Source organism: Prinia subflava, chromosome 1, assembly GCF_021018805.1.
Source record: "Prinia subflava isolate CZ2003 ecotype Zambia chromosome 1, Cam_Psub_1.2, whole genome shotgun sequence".
NCBI lineage: Eukaryota > Metazoa > Chordata > Aves > Passeriformes > Cisticolidae > Prinia > Prinia subflava.
The window spans coordinates 98,377,431-98,403,585 of NC_086247.1; the positions used below are offsets into that span (position 1 = coordinate 98,377,431).

General features: G+C 40.4%; 1 protein-coding gene across 16 annotated transcripts in view; it reads left to right on the top strand.

Moving 5' to 3' along the window:
* Positions 1-25,888, top strand: part of PDE1C (phosphodiesterase 1C) — a 261,099-nt gene extending 235,211 nt beyond the window's left edge. For 9 of the 16 annotated variants that reach the window (XM_063404829.1, XM_063404843.1, XM_063404861.1 and 6 more), the window contains 3 exons: positions 1,978-2,280; positions 5,891-5,965; positions 6,618-7,472. In XM_063404829.1, coding sequence (XP_063260899.1) covers positions 1,978-2,280; positions 5,891-5,965; positions 6,618-6,730 — 491 coding nt within the window. In that variant the 3' untranslated portion in view covers positions 6,731-7,472. Of the gene's footprint in view, positions 1-1,977; positions 2,281-5,890; positions 5,966-6,617; positions 7,473-23,364 lie in introns of those variants that run through there. The other 7 variants (XM_063404836.1, XM_063404852.1, XM_063404884.1 and 4 more) reach the window with 2 other exon arrangements.
* Positions 25,889-26,155: the final 267 nt, after the last annotated feature.

Consider the following 26,155-nt stretch of genomic DNA (forward strand, 5'->3'; position numbering starts at 1 on the left):
TTAATGGAATTATTTTATTTCATATACATGGAAAGAGGTTGATTTTAATGTGTTATATGGCTGTGACTTTGGGGATTTGGCATAGTTTTCAGACGTGCCAGAGCAGATTTTTCCTCTCCAACTGAAAGGCCTGTCTAAAGATTCAGGAAATCATGTATTATTCAAAAGAAGTTTTCCTTTGTGATTAAAACTTGCCATTAAGGAAAAACACTTTCTAAGTGTTCCATGAAAATGAAAACAAAACCATAATTCAAAATCTGTTTGTTTCCCAGGGACCTTTTTTTTTTTTTTTTTTTTTTTTTTTCTGGTAGATCTCTCTTTTTTGGATATGTTTTGGGGAGATTTTTTGCTTGTTTTTGTTTTGTTGTGGTTTTTGTTTGTTTGTTTTATTTAATATCTAGCAGTCCCTTATGGGACAAACTAAAGCTAATCAAACAAACAAAGCATTTAACATGTTCAGTGTCTTGCGGTATAGGAGTGTTGAGTGAATGAAGTTACAAGTTACAATGCAGGTAACTGGTTTTAAGGATTTAAGTTCAACATGTATCATATATATTTTCATATATCATAAACTATATAAAAATCCTATGTGCAAGACAGACCTGTGGGGGACTTTTACATTTAGCATTACATGCATGCATGTTTTTTTAATCCTGAAAGGATTATATATATATATATATATGTACATATACAAACATAATACAAACATATGACCCAGCATGCCTTTGTATGGGCTAAGGACTAAAGAACTGTTTTTGGACTCCAGACCACTTGCATCAGTATCTTTGCTCAGCTGCTATTTTCTCCTGACTTGCAGCAGGTTTCTGCACCACCCTCCTTGCCTGTCTTGTAGCAAGACCTATCACATAGCAGAAGCTTAAATTGCTGACCCTTGACAAACTGGTGTCTTGCAGTCAAGATCCATTGCCAATAAAAACAATTCTTATTAAGACAATATAGAAACATTTACAGTTTGTTGACAGCAAATAAAAATTGGAGATCAGAAAGGAAGGAATCTATTATTACTATTTTTGTAGCTAATACTATTATTAAATTATTTTTAAAATACTGTATTCCATTTGGTAATGGCATTGTCCCTAGAAGCCTCAGTGAGCTTTTATCTGGAGGATAATATTTATAAAAAAATTCTCAAACTGTGTGGAAAAGTGAATTTATTACTGACTGGGTGTTTTGTTTGTTTGTTTGTTTTTTTGTTGTTTGTTTTGTTTTGTTTTGTTTTGTTGTTTTGTTTTGGGTTTTTTGGGGGTTTTTTGGTTTTTTTGCCTAAATGCTCATCATTTAAAGAGCAACAAACAAAAGAACTGACTAAACAAACACTCTGATAGAGCACCATTTAGATAAAAATTTTTCTGACACTACTTTTAACAAGAGACACTTATCCAACGGTGTTGTAGCAAGCCCAGTTCTCCAGAGACAAAGTTCTGTCCTGTGGTTCAGGTGCAGAATAAAGCTTTTTTTTTTCAGATCCCCAAATGAGAGGAATTCTTCTGTATGCCATGAGAACTTGAGATTAGCTGAGTTGGTTAGAGCATGTGCTTGACCTCTGTATGGCCTATTCACTTAAGACTTGCGCTTTATGAATCTCTTCCAACTCAGAATATTCTGTGAAATCTATGAAACAAAATAATCTGTGAAATCCCTACAACCTTCAGTAGCTAGTATCTCTTTTTCCTTTTAAGAATTTTGAGGAACCACTTTTTCAAATGTGAACTTTATATGGTAAAAAAGGACATGCATGTAAAATACATTTAGGACAACCAGGGGGGTTATTTTCAGAATATTTTGTTAAATGTCCTTCTATGTTCTTTTTTCGTTGTCAAAACAGTTCCTATATTGATCTAAAAAAATTGGTGTGCATGTGAAAATCTGAAGTAGATTTAGATACATGAGTTGTTCTTGTCAAATTGACTGATGGTTGTGATTTTTTTTCTTGTTTGGCTTCTATCATTGCTGAAGATGCAGAAGAAAAAGCTAAGAAGGAAGCAGAGGAGAATGCTTATCAGGGAACAGATGAAAAGGAAAGAGATGAACAGGATGGCAAGCCAGGTGAAGATGTCACAGAAGCACAGAGAGAAGAGAGCAAAAAACCAAATCCTGGGGAAAGCAAAACTGCAGATTCCAGTAAGGATCCTGTAAACGGCACCTGGCAAAGTGGTATGAGCAAATATGAAGCCTATCAAGGGAAAAATGCACCTAGGACAGATAAGAAAATGTATTCTCATCATACTGTGGGAGAAGAGAAACAGCATATCCAGAATGGTGAGTTCTCTTCTTCTACTGAAACATAAATCCAGCAATCCAGCCCTAAAACCAGTATCTCACCTCAGTGATGGGGGAACCTGATGTCCTGAAAAAGCATTCCTGGGCCCAGAGTCTCTTCCTGAACCTAGGCATAGTCACCTACATATGGGAATCAGAAACTAAATTAAATTCCAAGTAGTGTTCTTCTGCAGATGGAATTCACCATCCCTGCTTGGAAAAAAGAAAAAAATAGTTTTTTCATGGAATTGAAGTAGCCTTTTACAATACACAGCAAGGAAAGCTGAAACAAATATTCCTGCTTCAATGAACACCTTCATTGCTTGAGTAACTGACAGAGGAGAAGCCCAAGTTGTCTTATAAACTCATTTTAAAGCAAATTAAAGGTATCTTTCATTTGAACCTCAGATCAAAATATGTTTTGGAACAGAGAATTTTTCTCCTCTCGTTTTTTAGGATTTATTTCATCTATCTTTCCTTTGCTCAGTTTATTTTTTTATAAGGACAATCACTAACCTGTTGTATTTCTCTGGGGAATGGTTTGTCCCAACCCAGAGACCCCTGGAGTCTGCAACCATGTAGTTTAACCTTTCCTCCCCTTTCTGAACCTATTGGCTGAGTTCCAACTATCTCTCTTTAGCAGGAGACTAGATAAGGCCCTGCTCCTCCTCACCTGTTCTCTTTCCCCCCTGGAAACCACCTGGAATAAACGTCTTGGACTATATCTGGGGGTTAGAGACTCTTTTGGAATCGTTTGCCATATTCCTCCAAAGCCCTCAAGGATTTGAGCTAGCATAGGAACTCTGGGTGGCTGCAGGGGGAGTATTTCACTAGCCTTTATTTTTTGAGGGTTTTTTTGACAGAAGTTTTATTCCAGATTTTTTAACTTGCTTGGAACTGAGTTAAAATAAGGACCCCATTTGCATCCAAAAAAAGGTGGAAAAATGTTTGAAAATTCCATCAAACATTTAAAAAATCTATTAAACCCAATAGAAGAGATCACTTGTCTCTTGGCCATTTCATTGTCCTTTCCTGCACAGCTTCTGTTCCCTGGATCCAATATCAAAAAATGGCAGTACAGCCATAGACGTCTTGTCAAAAACTTGGCTAGCATCATGCAGTCCAAAAGTGGTGTAAAAACCACTGAGAAGTCTCCTCTTAGAAAAAGACTGAATGAACATTTAGGCTTTGAAACTCCAGGCTCAAGCAGTGAGTTTAGATGGCAGGAGATGCAGAAGCTCTGTTTAAAACATTCCTGATGTCATTCTCAGGGTTGCTGGCCTTTCCCAGTAATTCCTTTGTAATTAGGGTGGTTTTATTAGATTGGAAGGGCTGTGGGAATCAAAGTTGTTATTCTCTCTATTGTATGGGATTTTTCTTCAGACAATGTTACATGTGGGAACAGGAATGGGCCTCTCAGGAAGACAAAAAGGTCAGGGACACACGAAATGCGAATTAGACTGCACCAGACTTTTCTTCTGCAACCTTTAGTTTTGCATGCTTCTAAAGTATGGGGATTAAGTGTGGTCTAGTGATTTTGCTAGTACTTTTTTCAGCAATGCATCTCTGCTGCAGGTGTCAAAAGTGTTCTGAAAGGAATTATAATGATTTTTGAAAATTAGTATCTTCCTCAGAAAAAGCAATTCTGCTCCTTTATTTATGGGGTAATGCCTTTATGAGGAACAATCACTGCAGAGTCTCTGGGGACTGATGAAATCTTAACATTCATATCTCTAGATTTATCACAGCTTCCTTTACGCCTATATGTTAATCTCTCATATAGTGTATTTGTCTTACTATTTCTCTGCCTCTGTTATCCCTTTTAAAAAGATCATTATGATCACTATTCTGCTCTGCTGGCAGTATGACTGGGTAAACACTACATTACTCAAAAGTTCCCTTTTCACATTATTCACTGAAAGTTCAGACATTTTGTTATCAGGTGATAGAGATCGAATGCTGAAACAGTGCATGTGTAGATATCCAGCATTTTTTCCTGCACACATTTAAGGTCAAGCAACTTGTTTATGCAATGGTAAAAAAAGCTTTGTTAGTTCATCATTACCATCAGCTGTATGAGAGTGGAAGCAAGAATACTTTTGTGCTTTGCTATGTACATATTTGTTTCAGTTCCTGAAGACTACACCCCTTTTTTTTTTTTTTTTTTAAATCACCTTCATCAGACAGACACCTAAACCCTCTTGGATCTGCTCTCTTTCTGTCCAAAGACCCCAAGTCAGTGGCAGTGTGATCAGCTGAGGAGGGTGCTGCTTGTCCTGTATCATCCTACCTTCTTTTTTTTTCACCCACACAGTGAGCTTAGGAAGATAAACATGCAAAAAATTGAATAAAAACTGAAGAGAAATGCTTTGGTTCCACCTTGTTAAATATTTTAGGGTTTGAAAACCATCCCTCTTTTATACTATGATGAAGCTTAATTGCAGAGAGAGATTGATCCACTACTATCCAAGAATAACGAATGTGCTAATGGTTAAAGCACATTGTGGAAGACTAAGACCTCGTTTCTCTATAATTTTTCTTTTTTTTGAGCTGTTCTGAAAGTAAATATCCACTGCCCATGAATATTTTGAAGGCAGATCATATCCTCTTTAACACTCAATACCTTTAATCTTAAACCAAAGTCTGGGAAGTAGTTATAGTACCAAAAATAGTAATACAAATGGAATATGCAGCACTGTAATAGAGCCTCACTGTTAAAGAATTCTGAAGTGAGACTTTTACAGCTTTTTGTGTTGAGGTATGCATCACAAAATGAAAAAGATCTTTCTTGCTGTTTGGACACTGCAGCTGAAATAGCTCTGTTCTGCCACAGCTTTCCATTTATTTTTTTATTTGATTTAGCATTTGACATTCTCATTCAATGAAGGGATGGTCTGGTAAGATCTGATGTGCTTTTCTCTATGGTTAATAGAGGACTTGAAAAAGACTCACTCTTGGTTGACATTCCTGGCTTCATAAAGTACACCCCATCTTAAGTTGCCAATTTCATTTTGCATGAACCATTGCTCTGCCAAAGGCCTTGAGGTTTGCTACATAGGCTCTAAAGGCAGTGATCAATGCTAGGATTAATATTCCCTGATACCAACACAAACAAATCAGTGGATAAAGGAATCTGGTAAGAGAAAGCAAGGCAAAATTACATAGGCCTGTTCAGGGTATTGACGATTGTTCTTTAAAACAGACACTTATGATGAACCCTTGCAGGACCTTATTTCTCTTATTTCTTTGGAAAGCATAAATGTTTCAAACTCCTGCTTCTGAAATGAAGCTTATGATCATTTTTTTCATGGCCTACATACAATCAGAGGAATTGTGATTTTGCATATGAACTTTAAAAGGTTTTGATAATTAGAAGAATTTTATAAGTAGATTTTAAAGCTTGCTTAACTGTAGGAGTTGGGTAATTTTTTTTCTGGTGCTTTGTTCTATGAAAATGTGTTATTTAAATTCTTTTTTAACTCAGACCTTTCCTCCTAAGGAACAACATCTCCTTTGGGTGTTGCAATTTCATTGAGTTATAAGCATTGAAATGCATTCTGCATTAAAATGCTTATAGTGTTTCTTAATGTTTCTTACTGCTTCTTTCTAGGTGAATTAAAGGAAGACGACAAATTGGACAGAAAAAATAAGTTTAGTGTGGGGGATGAATCAAAGAAAATAGATGGTAAGGACAACATTTTATTGCATTTTTGACACACATTTTTATACACAATCTATTGTTTCCTAAACATCTCCAGTTTATTCTAAAACCAAAAAACTTGTGTTTTAACCAGAAACAAACTTAACATAAACAGTCATTAGATTTTAAAAAAGCCGTTGAATCATTCTAAGGGAAAATCATTCCCTCCACATAATGCCTAGTACCACTTAGTTCTGCTGGTAAGCCTTATCCATCTGTCGTGGTTGCGGGGGGGGTGAATTTTTTCCAGGGGGATGTGGGCAGTCCAATCAGTGATCAGCTTTTCTGCTGGCACCTGGATTGGTCACTCGGAGGTTTGGACACGCCTCTGAGGACACAAAGAGTTAAAAGCAGGAGTCTAGGGGGTTCGGCCTCTTTTCAGATCCCGGTTTCAGCAGAGAAAACCGGGATCTGAAACCGTGAGAGAGACGTGTCAGGCCTCCTTCCCCCTGCCCAGCCACGAGGCTGGGTGGGGGAGGGGAAGCACGTGGTCGGCTCAGGTAAGCCGGAGCCCCGGGGGGGGGGGAGAAGAGAGGGGACAGGACTGGAACTGAGCTGCCCCGTCCAGGATGGAAGGGTGGAAAACTGTGGAAGTGCCCTCCGTGTGTGCTCACCCCCCTCCACCCCCAAACTCCAGGAGAAGGTGCCCGAGCCACGTGGGAGTTGCCGAGCCTGGGAGTGCCTCAGCCTGCAGCACCCTGCCGAGAAAAAACGGTTAACCCTTGCTGGGCAGAAAGAAACTTTTCTTAGACATTGATTCTCATGACTGGTGGTTTCGGAGAGAGACAAGCGGCCTGGGACTGAGATGATAAAGCATGATTGGAAGGAACCCGATGGAAGAATGAGAGGAGTAGCCTTCTGAGCTGGACTTCTCTTGCATAATGTCAGCCATGGACTGAACTTAAGTCTCTTTTGAACATAAACTGCATTTTTGGGTGGATACAGCTGCCCTTGCTTTTGTTACAGTGACTGGCACTTGAAGAGTGGAGTGAGCAGAGAAAAGAGGGGGAGGGTGAGGTGGTGCCCTCTGCCCTCAGGGCAGACCTGCTCCTGGAACCCTGGCCCCTGGGTAAAAAGGGGAGAGCTCGGCATGCAGCATCCTTAAAAAGCCCTGTATGTAGTTTTGGCCTATGAGACAGCGGTGAGAGCGCTGGACATAGGAAAAAGAGAGAGTCACCCGACTTCTCTGGGCGGTGCCACGGGTGACATGGGAACACATGAGGAGTGGACCTGTGTGTTCTGGAGAACAGTCTGTGGTGCCAGAGAGACTCCTCTCTCCCTTGCTGAATTGAAGATTAGTTTTTTTGAGTGGTGATTGTTTGATCTAAAACCCAAAGGTTGGTCTGGGAAAAGTGATGGGTGGGGAGGTAGAGACTGGGAGAAGAAATGTTCTAAGAAGTTTTTATTTCTGTTTCTGTGTGTGTTTAAGAGTATTTCTGTCCCTGTTCTTATGTAATTAATAAAGTTTTGGTGGGTTTTTTTTTTTTGTTTTCAAGATTTAAGCCTGCTCTGCTCTGTTCCTGATCACATACCACAGGAGTTGTTAGAGAAAAAACATATATTCATGGGTGCATTAACATCTGGCCAGTGCCAACCCATGACACCATCAATTTTTGTGCAGTGCCTGAAAGAAAAATTCTGGATTAGTAGAGCTGCTTAATAGGAAATGCAGATTTGTAAGATTCTGACTTTCTTTGGGCTGTTTTCTTCTGTCTGTAAGGACAGGTTGCACTGGGCGTGAGCAAAACAGACCAAGGAAAAATGCTGCACAAGAGGTTCTATTAAGGATGCTATTGAAAAGGGACGCTGCTGAAATATTTTTGAACTGTAGCAATCCCAAGCCATAGAATGGTTTCATGGGCATCTGGAAATAATTTCTAATGAGTCTGAGGCTAGTGTAGAGGTCCACAGATATTTTAGCAGCCTCAGCAGTTTGGAAAAACAACTCTAAGTTCTGCAATTTTTTTACAATTTTGCATTTCCTCACCTGTGTACCACAGGCCTATGAGATGGTATCTGAACCCACATTGCTTCAAAGACAATTACTGAATAATTAGGTAGCAAAATAAATGCGAAAAAATTTTCTAGCATTTTCTTTGTGCCTGTATCACTGAAATTCACTAAAATGTAACTATTCCTAAATAAAATAAAACAGTGCTTTGTTTTGATGGTCGAAACCATCACAATTATTTAAACTCCTACTGCTCTAGCAAAGTGGTAAATAGGAAGGAAATATAATACCTCCAGTAAATACATAGAAAATTTCATCTAGAATCATGTATTAATTTCAGAGACATAATTATGTACTTTTTCTTAAGAGGCCCCTTAGTAAGAATTGTTAAGAAAGATTCAGTTCTTTTGTTAAGAGGTCATGTTACTTATATACTTGAGTTAAATGTCTGTCAGGAAAACAGTCTTGAACAAGTACCAGTCACAGCTCTTACTGCAGTCATGCAGAAACTGTAAGCACAAATGCTGAAATAACATGTAACTGTTCAGATTTTCATGAGTATGTGCAGTTCCACATATAACTATCAAGACTCTGGAAAGATTAATGGGCAGAATGACTGTTCTCCCCACTCTGGTGGGTGATGGCTGAGCAACAGTTGTGCTGGAAGGCTGCTTCCTTGCAGGACCAGGTGAATGCAAAACCACTGGGGCTGTTTAAGGAGGACTCAAGAGCACCAGCTCAGCCGAGAGAGTAGACCCATGACTCTCTAAATTTGAGGAAAAGGTTACATTTGAAGATCTTCATTCTCAAGGTCTTAGAAAGATTAGGGACACATATTTATTTGGGCTGGGGGACCAAGAAATTAATATGTCATACTAACTTGAAGATTGAGGATGTGAATTTGCTTCTTTGCAAGTTGCTTATCTTCGGTGTTTATTGTCCTGTAAGAGATAGCTAAGTTCATCTCTTTAGGGAAAAGACCAGTACCATGGACCAATTGATTACAGTTATTAAGCAACTCTAACCAATTTGTAGGCTGACTGTTTCTCATTCTGACAGTGTAGAGGGAGATTATAGCTAATTATCTAATTGATAAAAGTAAAAAACCAATATTGTGTATTATTAGAAATGTGCACCTTAGAAAGAAAAACACTAGAATGGCACTTCTGCTTTGCTAAATACTGCACAACCTGTTCTGTCCATTACCCACTCAGGAGCAATCGCCTTACCAGCCATGTGAGTGGTGTGGGGAAAGGAACATTATCCATAGCTGTTTGCAGATTACTAAAATGTTTACTTGAACATATGCTTTCTCTTGTGCTAGTGCATGGTCTTTCACACGTCACACGCTGGAAAAAAGATTTAAGAATTAGAAAGATTGAGATTATGGCTGTAATGTGCTCACCACATGTAATTTGTTGGTAGGTGAAACTCAGCCTGGACTTTTTTCAGGATCAAGGGTACTTGGGTTTTACAGCCTCTCTTCTGTTCTTGGGTTTTACAACCTCTGTTCAGTGTGTAGCTCAGGAGTATTTGTACTAAACAGGCCCATTTGTGTATAATTAACATAAGAACTTCAACTTTCTCACCACTACCATTTTGCATCAGCTGAACTCGTGAACCCAATTGACAACACTGTCCTACTGCACAGGCACCTAGAAAGGAAAGCTGCAGACTGTAGTTTGCATAAATCTTCGTACGATATGTATCCGAGTTGCTTTTTTAATTATATACAAAGGAAGCTATTGTAATAGCTACTTACAGGCATACATATGTGCCAAAATAATTCTAATATGTTCGTCCTTCTATTACGTGGGGAATCTAGTGACTAGAGACACGTAGAATAGCCATGTTGACACAAAGATGTTGAAACTACACGCCCACCCTGTAGTCACAGATGTGAAATGTAGTTTCTGTGTCAGTTACCTTGAAGCTACAAAAAAATAGTCAAGTGGGCATGCCTCAATGAACAAGGATCAAGCTCACTGAGAGTGTGAGGAGCTATGTGTCTAGACAGACCATAGTATGACTATTTCTATCCATACCAAAGCCAACTGCAGTAAAGCTAGTTTAAGGATAGCTGTGTAAATTGCAGTCATATCTTGGATTTCATATTTAACTGCTTCAAAATCCTGTGCAAGTGTCTTGAATATAGACTAGTATTCTCATGTTAATTTGATATTCATATTATTATTTGTTAGTTTGGGGTTTGTTTTTTCTTTTTTTTTCTTTTTTCTTTTTTTTTTTTTTTTACTCTTGGAGATACTGCTTGTTACTCATTACTGTCCTTTTTCTCAGTTTCAAGAAAATAATTATGGGGATGCCATTTGCCAAATGAAGATACATCCCTGTCAGAGACATCATCAGCACAAGTAGTTCATCAAGGGTTTTCTATGGGATAGAACATTGTTAAACCTTTTGGAAAACTGAATTTTCTAACGTGAAATCATTGCTTGGCAAGTCTTTGAATGGGAAATTATAAGCAGGCCCATGGACATAATTTTTCTTTACATTCCAACCTTTCTTTTTTTGAAATAATATTCTTTTTCTAATAAAACTAACAGCAAATGAGAAAATTATTCTTCCTCATTACAAACATGATATAAGGAAGTAAGTTTTTACAGTAATGGTGGCAAAACACTGGAACATTATGTCCATTGAGGTGGTAGAAACCTCATTCCTGGAAACATTCAAGGTCAGGTTGAACAAGGCTGTGAGCAACCTGATCTAGTTGTAGATGTCCCTGCTCATTGCTGTGAAGTTGGACTAGATGACCTTTATAGGTCCCTTTTCAATCCAAACTATTCTGATCGCATGATCCTATGATTAGCACTTTCACAGGTGATTTCTACCGCATCTTCTTTTTTTTTTTCTCACTGGGAAAAGATTCTGCTATGTTAATGCAAAGTTTTCAATATAAGTTCTTGTTTTGGGGAAAACACATTCCATTCAATCAAATATACTCTCTCAACTACCAATTGTAGATGAATAAAAGGTTCCTTTTTTGTATGTTTGTCCTAGGAATGTATTACTTTAGTGGTAACATGCATGTTTTAGCACGGACATATATCAGATATTTGCATCTTCTACAGGTAGTACATAGAGTGAAAACCTAATGTGCTCTGGCTTTGTGACGAGTAGTGCTGCTACCTCATGGTCAAATAAAAACCTGTGTTTTGACAGGTCTGTTTCAGTACTACATTGTTCTATGCAGTGCAACACAATAGAATAATATACTGTAATATAATACTACATATAGCCTTTTAAATATATAAACTACATTTCAGAGATGGAGGGTTTAGCTTTCTTTGTTTGATTTTTTAAAGGTATAATGTTGCTTATCAGTAGTTAAAAGCTTTTCCCTTGAGTTCTGTATATTGCCTGTGCCAACATGTAAAACTGTCTTTCAGTCTTAAATTTTCTTGATAATGATTTCTTGATCAGGAAGTGAAAAATTCCCTGATTATTAAGTTAAACCCTTCATTTCTTTTTGCCCCTGTTTTCCCAAAAATCAAGTGGCAGAGTAGCTGGCACAGAATGTTATCTGACAATGTCTTTGGTATAGGAATATGGTGGTGAGAAGACACTGTGATGAGGGTTCCACAATTATTAAGAGAGAGTTGAATTAACAGGATTCTTACGAACTTCAATTGTCAAAACTTCTCAACCATTTACTATTGCCTGTCTTTGCAGCATTCTGCAAGATACAATTTTTGTATGTGTCAACTGAGCCAAGATCACTACATAGCAATGAACACTAAGTAGACTTCTGATGAAATCCTGCTTATGTATTGATTATTCTGATGTTGGTTTAAAACAGGTTACTCAAATGTATAAATGAAAAGCATTTGTCTATGTCTCCTTGAGAGAGGTAAAAATGTAAATTACAGGTCATATAAATAATGGTGCCATTTCTAATTCTGTTTTGAAAAATAAGCTGATTTTTCCATTATTGTCAGAAGCAAAAGATCCTCTTCTGTTTGTAAGGCAAACACATTGTATTTCTCCTTGCTGCTTGATAGTGCTCTTCATATTATGTGTCATAATACAGCAGCACAGGCAAATTGGAATGACTGTAGCCCAAGTCTACTTACTAAATACAGTTTCCTTCCTTTTCTCACTTCTTTTTTATGGCCTGTTACTTGAATTACATTAACAGCTATGGCCTCAAGTTACAAATCAGAAAGACTTGTTAGCTTCTGGTAAAACTGCTTGAAACATGAAGGCATTTTGCTTTCCAAAAAGACATACTTCACTGTAATTTATCTCTGCTGAACAGCTGTTCCATAGTACTGCAGTATAGGATCACTGGGGGGTGGAACAACTTCTGTGCTTTTTAAAATCCTTTTGTGCTCTTTTGAAAGAGAAACAAGATAGTGTCTTTTCATGAGAAGAATGAAGAATATGAAATGCGTTCCCAAAAGACATTGGCGACATTTAGATAGCATCTTCAACAACTCACAGAACAACTAGCTTCCAATTTGAGCGTACCAGCTACAGGAACCAGATAGGACTCTTATAAGGTGTGGCATCCCACCCCAAAAGAGAAAGCAACATGCAGGTACCCAGATAGTCATGACTGAAAAGTGTAATCTTTATTACCTATCATTAATTGATCCATCACTAGGCAATTAATTCTTTTCTCTCCTTCTAAACCACTTCTTTCCTTTTCTTAACTTCAAAACCTGTTACTTGCAGGCAATAACAAATGTAGAAGAAAATCAACAAGTGTTATTAGTTGAAAATTGTTTTTTTGAGTCAGGATAAAGTGTTTAGGAGTTTAAGTCTAATTCAAAACAAGTGGTTGCCAAAAACTGAAGACATATTGAAAAAATCCAAATGAGAATTTTTGCTTTGAAATAGTGTTTCACATTTTTATGCAGCATTAAGTAAATGGTAAACATAAAAGTTTTGTTTTCATTAGATGAAAAGCTCGGCTTGATCTTTTTTCTCTCTATCCACCCCATTGCCCTCCTTAAAACCCCAACCTCCAACAGATATTTTGCCATGCGAGAAATGCACCAATTCTTTGTGTCTGACCCAGAGCTAGGCATTATCCTAATTTTTTGTTTTAGTCACTCAGCCAAAGAAGCCCAGTGCTTACTACAAAATTCTAATTCACACATGTGGCTGGAAACTTTGTTTGCTTCGGTGATCCATCTTCCTGTGGAAGTTTCTATTTGATTTGCATGGTAATGTTTTGGTAGTGGGAAGGGCTGGAGGGTGACTCCTCTGAGAACCCAGTAGAAGCTTCCTTCATCTCTGACAGAGCCACTCCAACAAGCTCCAAGACAGACCCACCCACCAAGGCCAAGCCCATTGCCAGTGTATGAGAAGTCCTCCCCTTGAGGAGGAAGGAGCAGCAGAGACAGTGTTTGAGGAAGTGACGCTAACCCCCATTCACTGTCCTCCTGTGCCCTGTGGAGGAATAGATAAAGAATCAGGAATAAAGTTAAGCCCAGGAAGGAGGGAGAGGTGGGAGAAAGGTGTTTTATGGTTTGGTTTTACTTCACATTGGCCTGATTAGTCTGATTTCATTAATAAATTTAATTAATTTTCCCAAGTCAAGTATGTTTTACCTGTGACAATAATTGGTGAATGATCTCTCCCTGCCTTTATCTCAAAACATGATCCTTTCCTTATATATTCTCTCCCCATGTCCAGCTTAGGAGAGGAGTGATAGAGTCATTAGACCTGGTGTCTAGCCAAGGTCAACCCACCACACAGCTCATCCCCCTTGCTCCTTGAAAAGGAGTGAGATTTTTGTTTCCGCCCACAGTGGAACATCTCTATGAAAACAGTGATCTAGCTTTTAGCCCAAACATATGCAGAGGTTTGACTTATGTTTGATTATCAAATATAGAATAAGTTTTTGCACCTAATCTTCTAGTTGGCTTTACATAGTAAGTATCTAATTTCTTTCATACATGCTTTGTTCAGGAAACTCAGTCATTACTTGGTGTAATCAAACCTTTGCCAGTGTATTCATTATATTTTTATCTGCTTTTATATATTTCCATAATATGCTGGTAGGCAAATGACATATATTAAACCAAAACTAATCTCTTTCCTCATTGATGTTATCCTAGGTCAAGTGGAATGCAAGCTGTCAAGTGAACATAAAACTCAATGTCAGTGTGAAAAGGACTAGAAATTGTTTGACTTCATGAATGGTTTGGCACAATTATGTGCCAAAGCTCCAGGAAAACCAGGATACCTTCTATGTTAATGCTATTTCTCCTGATAGAGAAATTAATGTTATGCACTTGAGTCGTGTGCTAAACTGATGTTATTTAAATTCAGTTACTAAACAAGTATTCAAAATATTTCCCAAAAGCATTTATTCTTTTTTCCCTTGCTTTAAAGAGAATGAAAGCACCATCAAATAGCATTTTGTTTTCTTTAAAAAAAATAATCACTCCAAAATTTCTTATCCGTTAGACATTCTGATAACAGAGATAAATTATGATGCATTTTTCTTCTTTCATTGATCTTCTGAACTTTGCGTCTTGGGCCTCATACATACTTGGCGTAATGGAAGAAAGAAAATACCATCACTATACAGAATTTATTTCTTCATGGTCTTAATTATTTTTGAAAGACTTTGAAATGGCTTAGTAGGAGACAGGGTCATCCAGTGCAGAGAACTGAGTACTTAGATTTCAAAATCTTCATTTTATTTTGAGCACCAGAAATAGTTTCAATGGTGTTCTTCAGGTGGAAAAGCTGCAGATTATGACTGAGCCCACTTTAGCACTCCAGGAGATGGGAAATACCAAAGTTTGAGGGGAAAAGCTTCCCAAAAAAAAAAAAAAAAAAAAAAAAAAAAATCACTCCTTTACATGCTGTAAGATGCTGAGTAAGTCCATAAAGAAATTAAAAAGGAATGAAAAGTAGCAGATTTGGCAATCTGGCTCAGCAACTGCCAATACTTCTTTGCAATACTTCTTCTTGTAATTTGCAGTGGGAAAGACTGGATTATAGATTATGTGAGATGCAGTTACTCAGACTACTATTTCACCTCATAGTGCACTGCATCAGTAGTAATTGTTTTATGATATCAAAGACCATACAGGAATTTGCAACTTCTTTTGTCATTTCACTCAGTGCTTGGATGTAGCTGGGTTGAGGGGGGGGGAGGAGGGGGGGGGGAAGCAGAGCTTGCAACAAATAATCTCATTTTTAAAACTTTCACTTTAAATTGTTAGGGGTAAGAGCTACTTTCAAACACCATGTCAGCTTTGCTATGAACACTGGAACAATCTTACTGGGTCTCTTTAGCTCTCCATCACCTGCGTCACAACATTTCACAGCAGAAATCTTAATGAACACATAACAAAATCAGAGAAATGGGTGTACCCCACTACAGTTTTCTGTGTTCCAGAGGGCCAAGGTCAAATCTCTGACTTGGATACACTCTGATGGATTTTTCTTCCATCACTTAGTCTAATTATCTTTGGAACCCTGGTACTTTTGTGTATTAGACACTGAGGCAAGACAATTCAAAATTTACTTAGGAATTATGTGATAAATTGTATATTTTTATTCTTTGCAAATTGACTGTTTGATAAGTTCTTTTGGTAATTCCTTCCTTGGGTTGTGAGAAACAGTGAGTAATTGTTTCCTTTCACATTCTTGGTGCCAATAATAATTTCATTTAGTTTTGATTAGATTCTCTCTGGAGCTCTGTTTCTAGGCTAAAGAGTCATAGCACATGAACTTTGTGTATTGAACTTTCCTTCAAGTGCAACCCTTTTGCTATCTGCTATGTAAGGATTTAACACAGTCTGTGTTACACACATTTATTGCAATGTGACAAGAGAATCTGAATTTAATAAAAATGAGATAACCTCTCATTTTCCCCCTATATTTTCAATAGTATAGTCATGGATAATTGTGCTGTCATCTTGTGCTTCCTTCAGGACTAAGTATGATTATAATGCTTCAGAAATATGAGCAGAGAAAACAACGACTATGCAAGAACCTCACAAACATTTTCATTCACAGGGATTCAAGCAGACTAAACGGTTTGTGAAAAAAAAAGCCAAAGCCCCTGGCCAAAGAATCCTTAATCCACACCACACTGTCCTGCAGTCTGCATTCAGCATTTTTTTTTTTTTAAGAGAAAAGAGGCTTTTCTTTTAAATGTACTTTGAAAACCATAGGGTTTGGTCCTGTCCCGATAGCCTGACCTGGCACTGGATGCCATTGGGAGGTGCCTGTCTTGGTTTAAAAGACAGGTGTCTGCCAAGGAAGGCGGGAAACTTTATGGGATGAAAAATATGACCCCTTTCCTCCTAATTATTATAACATTGAAATTATGGTGCTTTCAGGCAAAGATACAGAAAAAGGAATATCAGTTCTTTACTTACATATGTGTATATATATATATCTATATATATATAACAAGGCAAACAAACAACAACAATGGCAGCGACAACAAACAGAACCACAAACTCAGTGACAGCCTTCTCTAGGCTGCAGGCACTTTCCCCTTTGGTACAGTTCTGGTCACAGCCGGCAGGGGCGCTGCTGGCTCCTGGCTGGGCAGGGTGGGTGAGATGATTCCCCCGCGGCTGCAGGGGGTGCTGTGGCACGAGCTCAGCCACCTTCCATGGCAGTGGAGGCTTGGGTGGTGAGAGAGAGGGAAAACAGGCTCCCCTTGCGAAACTTATGGGGAGCAGATGGTCTCAGTGCTTCTCCAAGTGGTGAGCAGGAACCTTGGAACAGCAGGCTTTAACAGCAAAGACAAGCATGCCCCAAGTGGCAAACAAAGTGTAGCAAAAACCTGGAAGCCATGGCAGCAGCAGCAGGAATCCAGTCGATGAGGGGTGTCGAGTTAAAGTGTAGCAAACCCCCCCAAATTAGTGGCAGAAGACTGGAGGGGCAGGGTGACCCTGGGACAAGAGAGAAGGTAGAAGGAGGGTGTTGTTTCAGTCTTTGCCCTGGCTCTCCTATCTCCTGTGTGATGTCCTGCGGATCTCTGCAGCAGCCGGACTCCGGCAAGCAGCCGGGAGGTGCTCCCTCCAGAGTGGGGGAGGGGGGCGGGGTCCAGAGCTTCCCCTGAGGCACCTGAGCAGATGGTGAGGGTCCCTCCCAGTGAGGTCAGGTGTTGAAAAGGTCCCAGTTCAATGACCACCCTTGCTAGCAGAGGCTCATCCACAGTAAGGAGAAACAGTGAAGGATAAAACTCTGCAGTGGCAGCAAATCCTTTGAGCAGCGGCAGTCTGGCACCAAAACCACAGCCATCTGCCCTCTGATCCCTGAGAGAGAGAGAGAGGGCTGAGCCCAGACCCTGACCCCCAGCCAGGGCTCATGGTATATCCGTGCTTCCCAAGAGCACTGAGCTTCCCTCCAGCCACCATGATCACTCCCCCAGTTGCAGCAAGACTAAAGCAAGCTGCATCCCTTCCCTTCTCCTTCCCATCCTGGTCACATTTTTTGTCTGTTAAGTACCCGTCATTCTCATCTCTTAGGCAACAATTGGGAGACGGGAGACGAAGCCCCTGAGAGAAAACAAAACAAAACAAAACAAACAGAAACATCCTAATCTTCAACAGTGTCCTAAGCCCTCTCTGTGCAGCAGTATGTTTTTGGCAACTGGAGAGGAAAGGGTAGAGGTAAAAGGCAGGCATTTATCTGGACCAGCAGAGCTGGCCGCCATCAGAAGCAGTGCTTGGAGAGGTGAGATCTCCACCTCCAGTTGGTGCAACCAGCATCAGGTCTGTGATTTATGCTTGATGAGGAGCAGGAGTCAATACAGAGCAGATGTTTCTGAGTTAGTCCAAACTCTCACCTCAGTCTAAATGCTTCTGTATGTCCTCCAACTGTGTTCAGAGAGCAGATTTTGAAAGTCTGAATTAGGCAGAATATATGTCAACTGTTAAAATGGATAGCTCTTCTAAGACTTTGTGCCCCAAAACATCATTAAGAGAGATTAAATAATGTGCAAAACTGACAGTCAGCTTCCTTGCTGTATGGGTATACTCATACACTTAGTAATTCTGTGTGAACAAAAAGGTGAACCACAATGTATTTCCATTTCAGTATGTCAGTCTGTATAGATATATAGCTTCATAGTCCATCAGGCTAACATTAAAAATGCCTTGATATAAACTAGAAACTGATAGCAGATTCACAGTGGGTGCTGGTATCAGAACATGGAAAAGTTGTAGAAATCACTGGCATTTACATTAGTGAACAAAGTGAAGACTGGTACTCAACCTTGACAAACAATGTAAGTTCATCAGAGACACTGAAGGACTGAGACGTGTATTCAGACAAGGCTATTTCAGATAATGACATTCAATATATGCCATGTGGACTACTTAAAATCTTTGTTGTTCAGAGCACTTCATATTCATTCTTTTTCCTCTTTCAACTACCTCTCTTGATAAATGCTAGTATTTGCACTTGAGCTATTGTATTTAAATGAAAAAGAGGCTGAATCAGGGTAGTTGAAGGGAGGTTCTATTATATGCAATGGGAAATTTGGTTAGGAAACCAAAGCATCTGCTCCACCAAGAAGAAAAACAATTCAAAGCAAGTTCTATGCTGGTATGTTCTTACTGGAGCTGATGTTGTAGCTAACAGAAGTAAAAAGCTATCACAGAATCATAGGAAGTTAAGGGGTTGGAATAGACCTTAAGGATCATCTAGTCTTAACCTCCTCTGCCATGGACAAGGGACACTTACCTCTAGACCAGGTTGCTCAAAGCCTTAGCCAGTCTGGCATTGAACACTGCCAGGGTTGGGACATCCACAGCCTTTCTGGGTTGACTCAGTTCTCCACAGCTAGGGAACTTCCAGAGAATGGGAAAAATTTGCATTTTCCCTTGCTTCATTAGCAGGGATGGGAAAGCTTAGAATTCTTGTAAGTGTGATGGCATAGGAAGAGAAACATGTGTTAGGTGGTACTCAAAGCTCTGTTTCAGATCTCTGATGTGATTCAGCAAATCCCTTAAGAAGTTCAGAAATACTTACTTCTCAAATACATAATTTAGTCCACCTTCCTCAAATAATTACCCTTCCTTCTGGGTCAGTCTTTTCTCTTTAAAATGTGACTAAGTATAAGTGTCACAGGATTGTTATGATCCTGTTAACGATAGTAAATCAGGCTGAATGTTTTAGCTGGGAAACATCACGGTAATGTAGTACTGTTGTTATGGCTATTAGTATTGCTTGTTGTAGATTGTTGTTGTTTAAATTTATGGGGGGATCCCCGGGGAGTGCCCCCCGGAGACCCCCGGGGTCTTTTGGGGTCATGGTGTTCCCGCGCTGGCAGGCAAGGAGACTCAGATGCCGGTGGGGTGCTGATGAGGTGAGGGTTTATTCACTGAGGGAGAGGGGAAGGGAAGGGGGGGGGGAAGGGAGGAGAGGGAAAGGGAGCATCAGGAGGCCTTCAGGGGTAGAGGGGCAAGAGGGGCAGAGCCTTCTGCCTTAGCATTCTTATCACAGAGGTTCAAAGGGGCGCAGTAACATTCTCCAGCCAATGAGGTTACAGATACAGGATACTGCAGGGAGGGTACAGACTTGGGATAAACCATACATTTTCCAGGGGTGAGCCAGAGCAAACCATTTCCATAAAATGCAATCCCACAAGTCACCCTTTTTTTCTTTAAAATGTGAGAAGAGAAATATGATATATGACAATTAACAATTTAAAAAATGAAACAGTAATTACAGTTTTGCAGCATGAAACCAAATACAATTGCAGTAAGGATTATGTTATACTGTGAACAGTTGATCTGACCTTGTAATTGCAGTAGACGGGTTATGTGAGTTTATATTGCAAGATTTGAAACAAGTTAACAAATTTGTTTGAGCCTTTCCAGCATGACTGGCCTAATAGTGTCTAGTCTTTTCCAACTGGCTTTTCAGACCACCACAGCCCCCAGCTTAGGCTGAGGCGCTGACCTCTGCTCCCACTCTAGGGACAGGAAAACACGTGGAGTTCCCCGGGCTCCACATACGGTCTCAGATTCTTACCCACGGATCTGAGCCAAATCACTCCTTTCACTTTCCAACTGGTTTAACCGAAAGGACCCACACTCTGCATGCAATTGTTTACATTCGTCCATATGTACCCACTGGGGATTTTTTTCGTCCATACTTGCACCAGAAGTATCAGAGACCTAACAAAAGACCCCCAGTTTTAGGTCATCAAAAGAAAAACAAAAGAAAAAAAACTACAAAAAAAGTCAAATACTTTCTCAGACACTCTATCAGGTTATCAATCACCCTCAGAACGAACTGAGGACAGTATAAACCCAAAAAGCGTTATCGATTCAGTAATCTACCACTGAATCACGCCTTACAAGAAGACAATCTAAAAACTGCTTCTCTTGGATCTACACTTGTGACCTGAAAAGGCCTCTGCTTTCTAAAACAGAAAACAGGGGAATCTGCAATATGAACACACACAAAACTAGAATGGCATAATTGTAAAAACTACTTCATGGGGATGGGAAGGAAATGGAGGGGTTTGGGACACCCTGCTGTTTGGCCAGAACAGCAAGGGACAGGGGCAGAAAAACAGGGAAAGGGAATCAAAGTAGCATTAACAATTATACAAGGCTGCAAAACTGGTATTACAAATTCACTTTAGCTTTGGGGTTTGGTTTCTTAGCGTTTACCTTGTGGCACTTGGAAAGCGGAAGATGGGACTGAGAGCACGTGGCCATGGTGGCCATGCGGTCACAGCGCAGCACGTGGTGTCAGCCATGCCATGCCGGGTTTAGCAGGAAGGGGTTAACTCTCGGGGGTTTGTTAAGGGAAAGGGGGTTAGGGAGAAGGAGCAGCGAGGGGAGGAGGGGGTAAGGGTAAGGAAGGAGGTTACACAATTTACAAAACCGAGTTTTGGAAGGTGCGGGGCTTGGGCACAACTGAAGACTGCTTTTTCCTTCTCTGATGGCTGTCTGGCTGAGTTCCTTTCGCTGCTGTCCAGGGCTGCTTCGCCGCTGTTGCCGGGCGGGGGGAGGGGCGCCTGTTCGCGCGGCTTCTCCCGGTGCTGGGGCCCGCGCGCGCTGCGGCGGGGCCGGGACCACGTGTTGGCTCGCGCCGGGACTGCCCCGCGCCGCGGCCGCGCCGGGCCGGGGCTGCTCCGCCGCCGCGGCCGCGCCGGGGCCGCTCCGCCGCCAGGGCCGTGCCGGACCGGGGCCGCTCCGCCGCCGGTTCGCCGCCCGCGCCGCGGCTGCCACGGGCCGGAGGGTGCCGCGCCGCTGCCGCACAGCCCGCGCCACCGAGCCGAGGCGGGCCGGGGGCCGCGCCGCAGACACGCGCCGCAGCAGCGGTCCCGCCGCGCCAGGGCTCACGCCGGAGCCTCGCCGTGGCGGAGCCGCGCCGCCCGGGCCACGCCGCCCGGCGGGGCTGCACAGCCCGCGCAGCGCCGAGGCGGGCTGGGGCCCCAAGGGGCTGGGACCCGGGCCCGCACTGGGCTGGTCGGCGGTGGTGGGACAGCCGCGTGGTGGCTCACGAGGTCTCTGCGCGGTGGGGGAGGGGCCGCCCCGGGCCGCGATGGCCCAGAACGGCCGCTCCACCGGAGATGGCACCGAAACGGAGTTACCATGGTCCATCTTGTCTCAGGGTCGCTGGTGCTGTTGCCCGACGTTGGTGCGTCATCTGTTGTTTAAATTTATGGGGGGTCCCCGGGGAGTGCCCCCCGGAGACCCCTGGGGTCTTTTGGGGTCGTGGTGTTCCCGTGCTGGCAGGCAAAGAGACTCAGATGCCGGTGGGATATTGATGAGGTGAAGGTTTATTCACTGAGGGAGAGGGGAAGGGAAGGGAGGGGGGGGAAGGGAGGAGAGGGAAAAAGGGAGCATCAGGAGGCCTCCAGGGGTAGAGGGGCAAGAGGGGCAGAGCCTTCTGCCTTAGCATTCTTATCACAGAGGTTCAAAGGGGCACGGTAACATTCTCCAGCCAATGAGGTTACAGATACAGGATACTGCAGGGAGGGTACAGACTTGGGATAAACCATACATTTTCCAAGGGTGAGCCAGAGCAAACCATTTCCATAAAATGCAATCTCACAGTAGATTATGCTGGAAATGTGACAACTCAAGTATAAATAAATCAGATAAAATGCTGAAAGCCCAATTCTCTAAAATGGTGTCTCAGAATTGCATCAGTGAGCAAGATTTTGCAGTAGCAATTTACAGGGGACCATCCTGAAAGGAAAGGTTCCCCTGCTATCTGCATAGTAGAAGATACTGACTAGTAGATCTGTGCAGGTACTGCATACATTCATCACAGACAATGCAATCCAGCAGCAAATATCTTTGTTCTGGCAGTCATTTTTCTCCTTTGCTCAAACACCATTAAAAAAAAAAAAAAGGCAATATATAAGTCAGTGCAAAGAAATTGGTTTCCTGAAAGGGACCAGATGTTTTGATGTAATAATGTCTTCAAAGGCATGCCCAGCCCTACAGGTAAATTCATCTCTGCTTGGGCTGAATCTCCTTCGCTGAGAGACTCTTTCAAATGCGCTTTCAAACTCTGCTGATATAAGCATTGTCAGAAAAACAGCAGCTCAACAGGGTGCCAGGGTTCTCAGGGAGGCGGTTAGAACAGCCAGTATAGAATAAAATATTCATGTTCCTGTTTGAAGCTTTTCCAGAGGATTTCTAGAGATGGTTATGAGATGAATTGGATAGACTGTCCTCTTTAGTTAGAAACTATCCATTTTCACTAGAAATAACAAAACCATTTTCTATACTTCTTTCTGAAGGAGATCTGTTTATTGTGAAGATGCACTTGTAGTATAGCTATATAGAAAACACTTATGGTTGTACATTCAGGATATTAGTTAAACATGGCCTTATTATGAAGCCAAGGGATTATAAATATTTGACAGAGGAGTCAAGCAGCTTGTAAAATGCACATATTTTATCATAACTTTGGTGCCTCTCCATACTTAAAGCTGTGTTTTTCACTGAAAGCTCAATGGAAGAAAAGAGCTTTTAAAATGCAATGTTCTTTTGTGTTTGGAGCATTTTCTTTTCTTCATTTCAAACCACATGTACAACATCCTTGACTTCATAAGTAAAAAAGTACTGGAAAAGCTGTTTGTCAAAGATGATCAGAGAGCCCTACAGCAAAGAAACCTATTAAAATCTCTTGATCTAAGCATGCTGGAATCTGTTATGTGATCTTCTTCATGCCTAACTTTGAATTCTAGCTGGATTAGTCTGCTCATAATAGATTTCAATTTGTTTAGGACAGAATGATATTTCCAGTTGTGCTTGTAAGAGGTTTTGCCTTGGCATGCCTCACCTTTTACCCTTTCAACAGTTAAGCAAAGCTTCACTGCTTGCAGAAAATGAGGTTGTCTAAACTGATACTCTTATTTTACTTTCCCAGATTGACCCTTTGGACAAAGCAGAGAAAGGCAGCATTTGACACTTTTTTATTTCTTTTTTTTTCTTTTTTTTTCCAGATATGGAAGAGTAAAAATATATTTAAAAAGAGACTGCAAATCTCTTTCATCATTTTATCTGACCTTCTTCATTCCTGTTCTCCTACTCCTGCAAAGACCAGTTTCTGGCAAAGGCATTAAACAACTTTTGAAACGCTCCTCCACTCACTGGCTACTTCACACCTAGTGACTCTGGGTTCAAGGATGGGGGACTTGGTTTTTTGGTTAATTTTGTTTGTTTGTTCATGTATGTATGTTTTTTATTGTTGGTTTTCTGGATTTTTTTTTTTGTTAAAAGGTCAAATTATGATTTCATGATGCAAATGGTTCTATTTTTCTGGCCAGGTCAAACAAATAGAAAAAGAATTCTTCAAAAGCTGGTTTTGCCCTTTGCTATGCTTCCGCTTGTGAAACAAACACTTAGGATGATGCAAAAGAATATAAAAGATAAAAAAAAACAAACATTCCTTGATAATAACTCACATTTTCTTTTCACTGAAAACCTTTTCTAATTGCTAGTAGACAGAATTTGGCATTGGTTTTACCCCGTAGAAGATTTTATTAATAAAACCAGTGAATTTTTAGAGCCATTTGACCATTTCTTGGGATTTGATATCTTTCACAGGTAATACAATGAAAAAAAAAGCTTTTCTTTCTAAACAGCAGTCAGAATTCCTCAACCCTTGATTTTGTTCTTTTTTTTGCAGTTAGGAAAGAAATCACCAAGGAAAGTAATATTCTCTTGGGGAAAATCTTGTCAGACTTGAGCACATGTATTAATGTGATATGCCTGCGTAGCTTGATATTGGAGGATATTATCTGTTTTCCACATTTTTTCATGGCCCACTAGTAATAGCTGTTTGTCTGACCTGAAGATCTAGGAGGAGAAGGACATCAGGGAATCACATGGATCAGTTCTTACTTTCATCTCAGTTTGATCTTTCATCACTGACTGAATGGACAGTCCAATGAAAAGGAAAAGCATTGTTGGATGAGGATGGACAGAAAAAAAAACCAAAATAAGAATGTATGAGGAACACAAAGCACATTTGTGTTTCTGGCTTGGGATCTGAATAGGAATCCAGCTAATTGTAAGCAATTTTGTCTGTTTATGTGGAAGTCAAGACATGTACATATACATACAATTATTTTTGCTGAACAGCTTGCTGTTCAGGATGAGATCTTGCTATATTACTCACATATGTATTTTTTAAGGAATCATATTCCTGTAATGGATCTTTTCTATGTAGAGAACATGCAAAATGTTGGCTTAGGAAGGTAAATCTAGTATTCCCTTTTCATGTTCAAAAGCCCAGAACTTTGCAAACAGAATTTGGGTCTCTGTTCCACCTTAAATTCTCCATATATAGTGAGCAGCATCCTGTGACACTAGCAAAAATTACAGCAGTAAGCTCAGACTGAATCCATTTTAAAAGTAAACACTTTTACTTAAGACTATTGAGTATCTCACATATTCATTATTGAGGCTAGAAGTATTTTAAGGGGATTTTTTGTACTCCAGTTTGAATTTGTTTAAAGCCAGAGATTTAGATTATGCTCATGCTATGAAAAGGTTGCACTTCAATCATGTGTTTTCAGAAAGAAGTACAAAAATAATTCTTGAAGTTTTTGGAATTCTCAATTGGCTTCACTGAAGTGGCTCATTTAAATTAAATATGAGGGGACATAGTGTTCCCATTTGTGAGTTTGTGGTTCAGTAGTAGCTCTGGTGTAAATTTTTGAGGAAAGTGAAGGGCTGGGAGGGCAGTGGCTCCACCATCAACACTGAGCACATTCCATGTGACAGGCTGTGTCACCTTTTAGCATTTTTTGACTCCTCTTTCCTCTCCTTCATCAGCATTCAGCCCCAATGAGAGTAGTAGAATATGAATTCCAGCCCTGAGCAGGTTATTTATGTATATTTATTTATATTTACACTGATGAAATAACAATAATGCTGAAGTAAATACCACAGTGGTGACAGTCTGTGCTTAGACTTCTTCATCGAGTCAGCGAAAATACACTCTAACAGAGTGTTTGGTCAGAGGTGCAGAGTGATTTAGTCAATAGTTTTAGTCAAGTTATTCTTACCTTTTACAGTGGCTAAAGATGCCTTAGATTATGCACCCTAGAAAAATAATATTTTTTGAGAAAATCATATCTTTTTCTTCACCTGTTTCTGATATACATTTCTTTCTTTCTTTCTTTCTTTCTTTCTTTCTTTCTTTCTTTCTTTCTTTCTTTCTTTCTTTCTTTCTTTCTTTCTTTCTTTCTTTCTTTCTTTCTTTCTTTCTTTCTTTCTTTCTTTCTTTCTTTCTTTCTTTCTTTCTTTCTTTCTTTCTTTCTTTCTTTCTTTCTTTCTTTCTTTCTTTCTTCCTTCCTTTCTTTCTTCCTTCCTTCCTTCCTTCCTTCCTTTCTTCCTTCCTTCCTTCCTTCCTTCCTTCCTTCCTTCCTTCCTTCCTTCCTTCCTTCCTTCCTTCCTTCCTTCCTTCCTTCCTTCCTTCCTTCCTTCCTTCCTTCCTTCCTTCCTTCCTTCCTTCCTTCCTTCCTTCCTTCCTTCCTTCCTTCCTTCCTTCCTTCCTTCCTTCCTTCCTTCCTTCCTTCCTTCCTTCCTTCCTTCCTTCCTTCCTTCCTTCCTTCCTTCCTTCCTTCCTTCCTTCCTTCCTTCCTTCCTTCCTTCCTTCCTTCCCTTCCTTCCTTCCCTTCCTTCCCTTCCTTCCTTCCCTTCCTTCCCTTCCTTCCCTTCCTTCCCTTCCTTCCCTTCCTTCCTTCCCTTCCTTTCTTTCCTTTCTTTCTCAATTCATAGCTCATC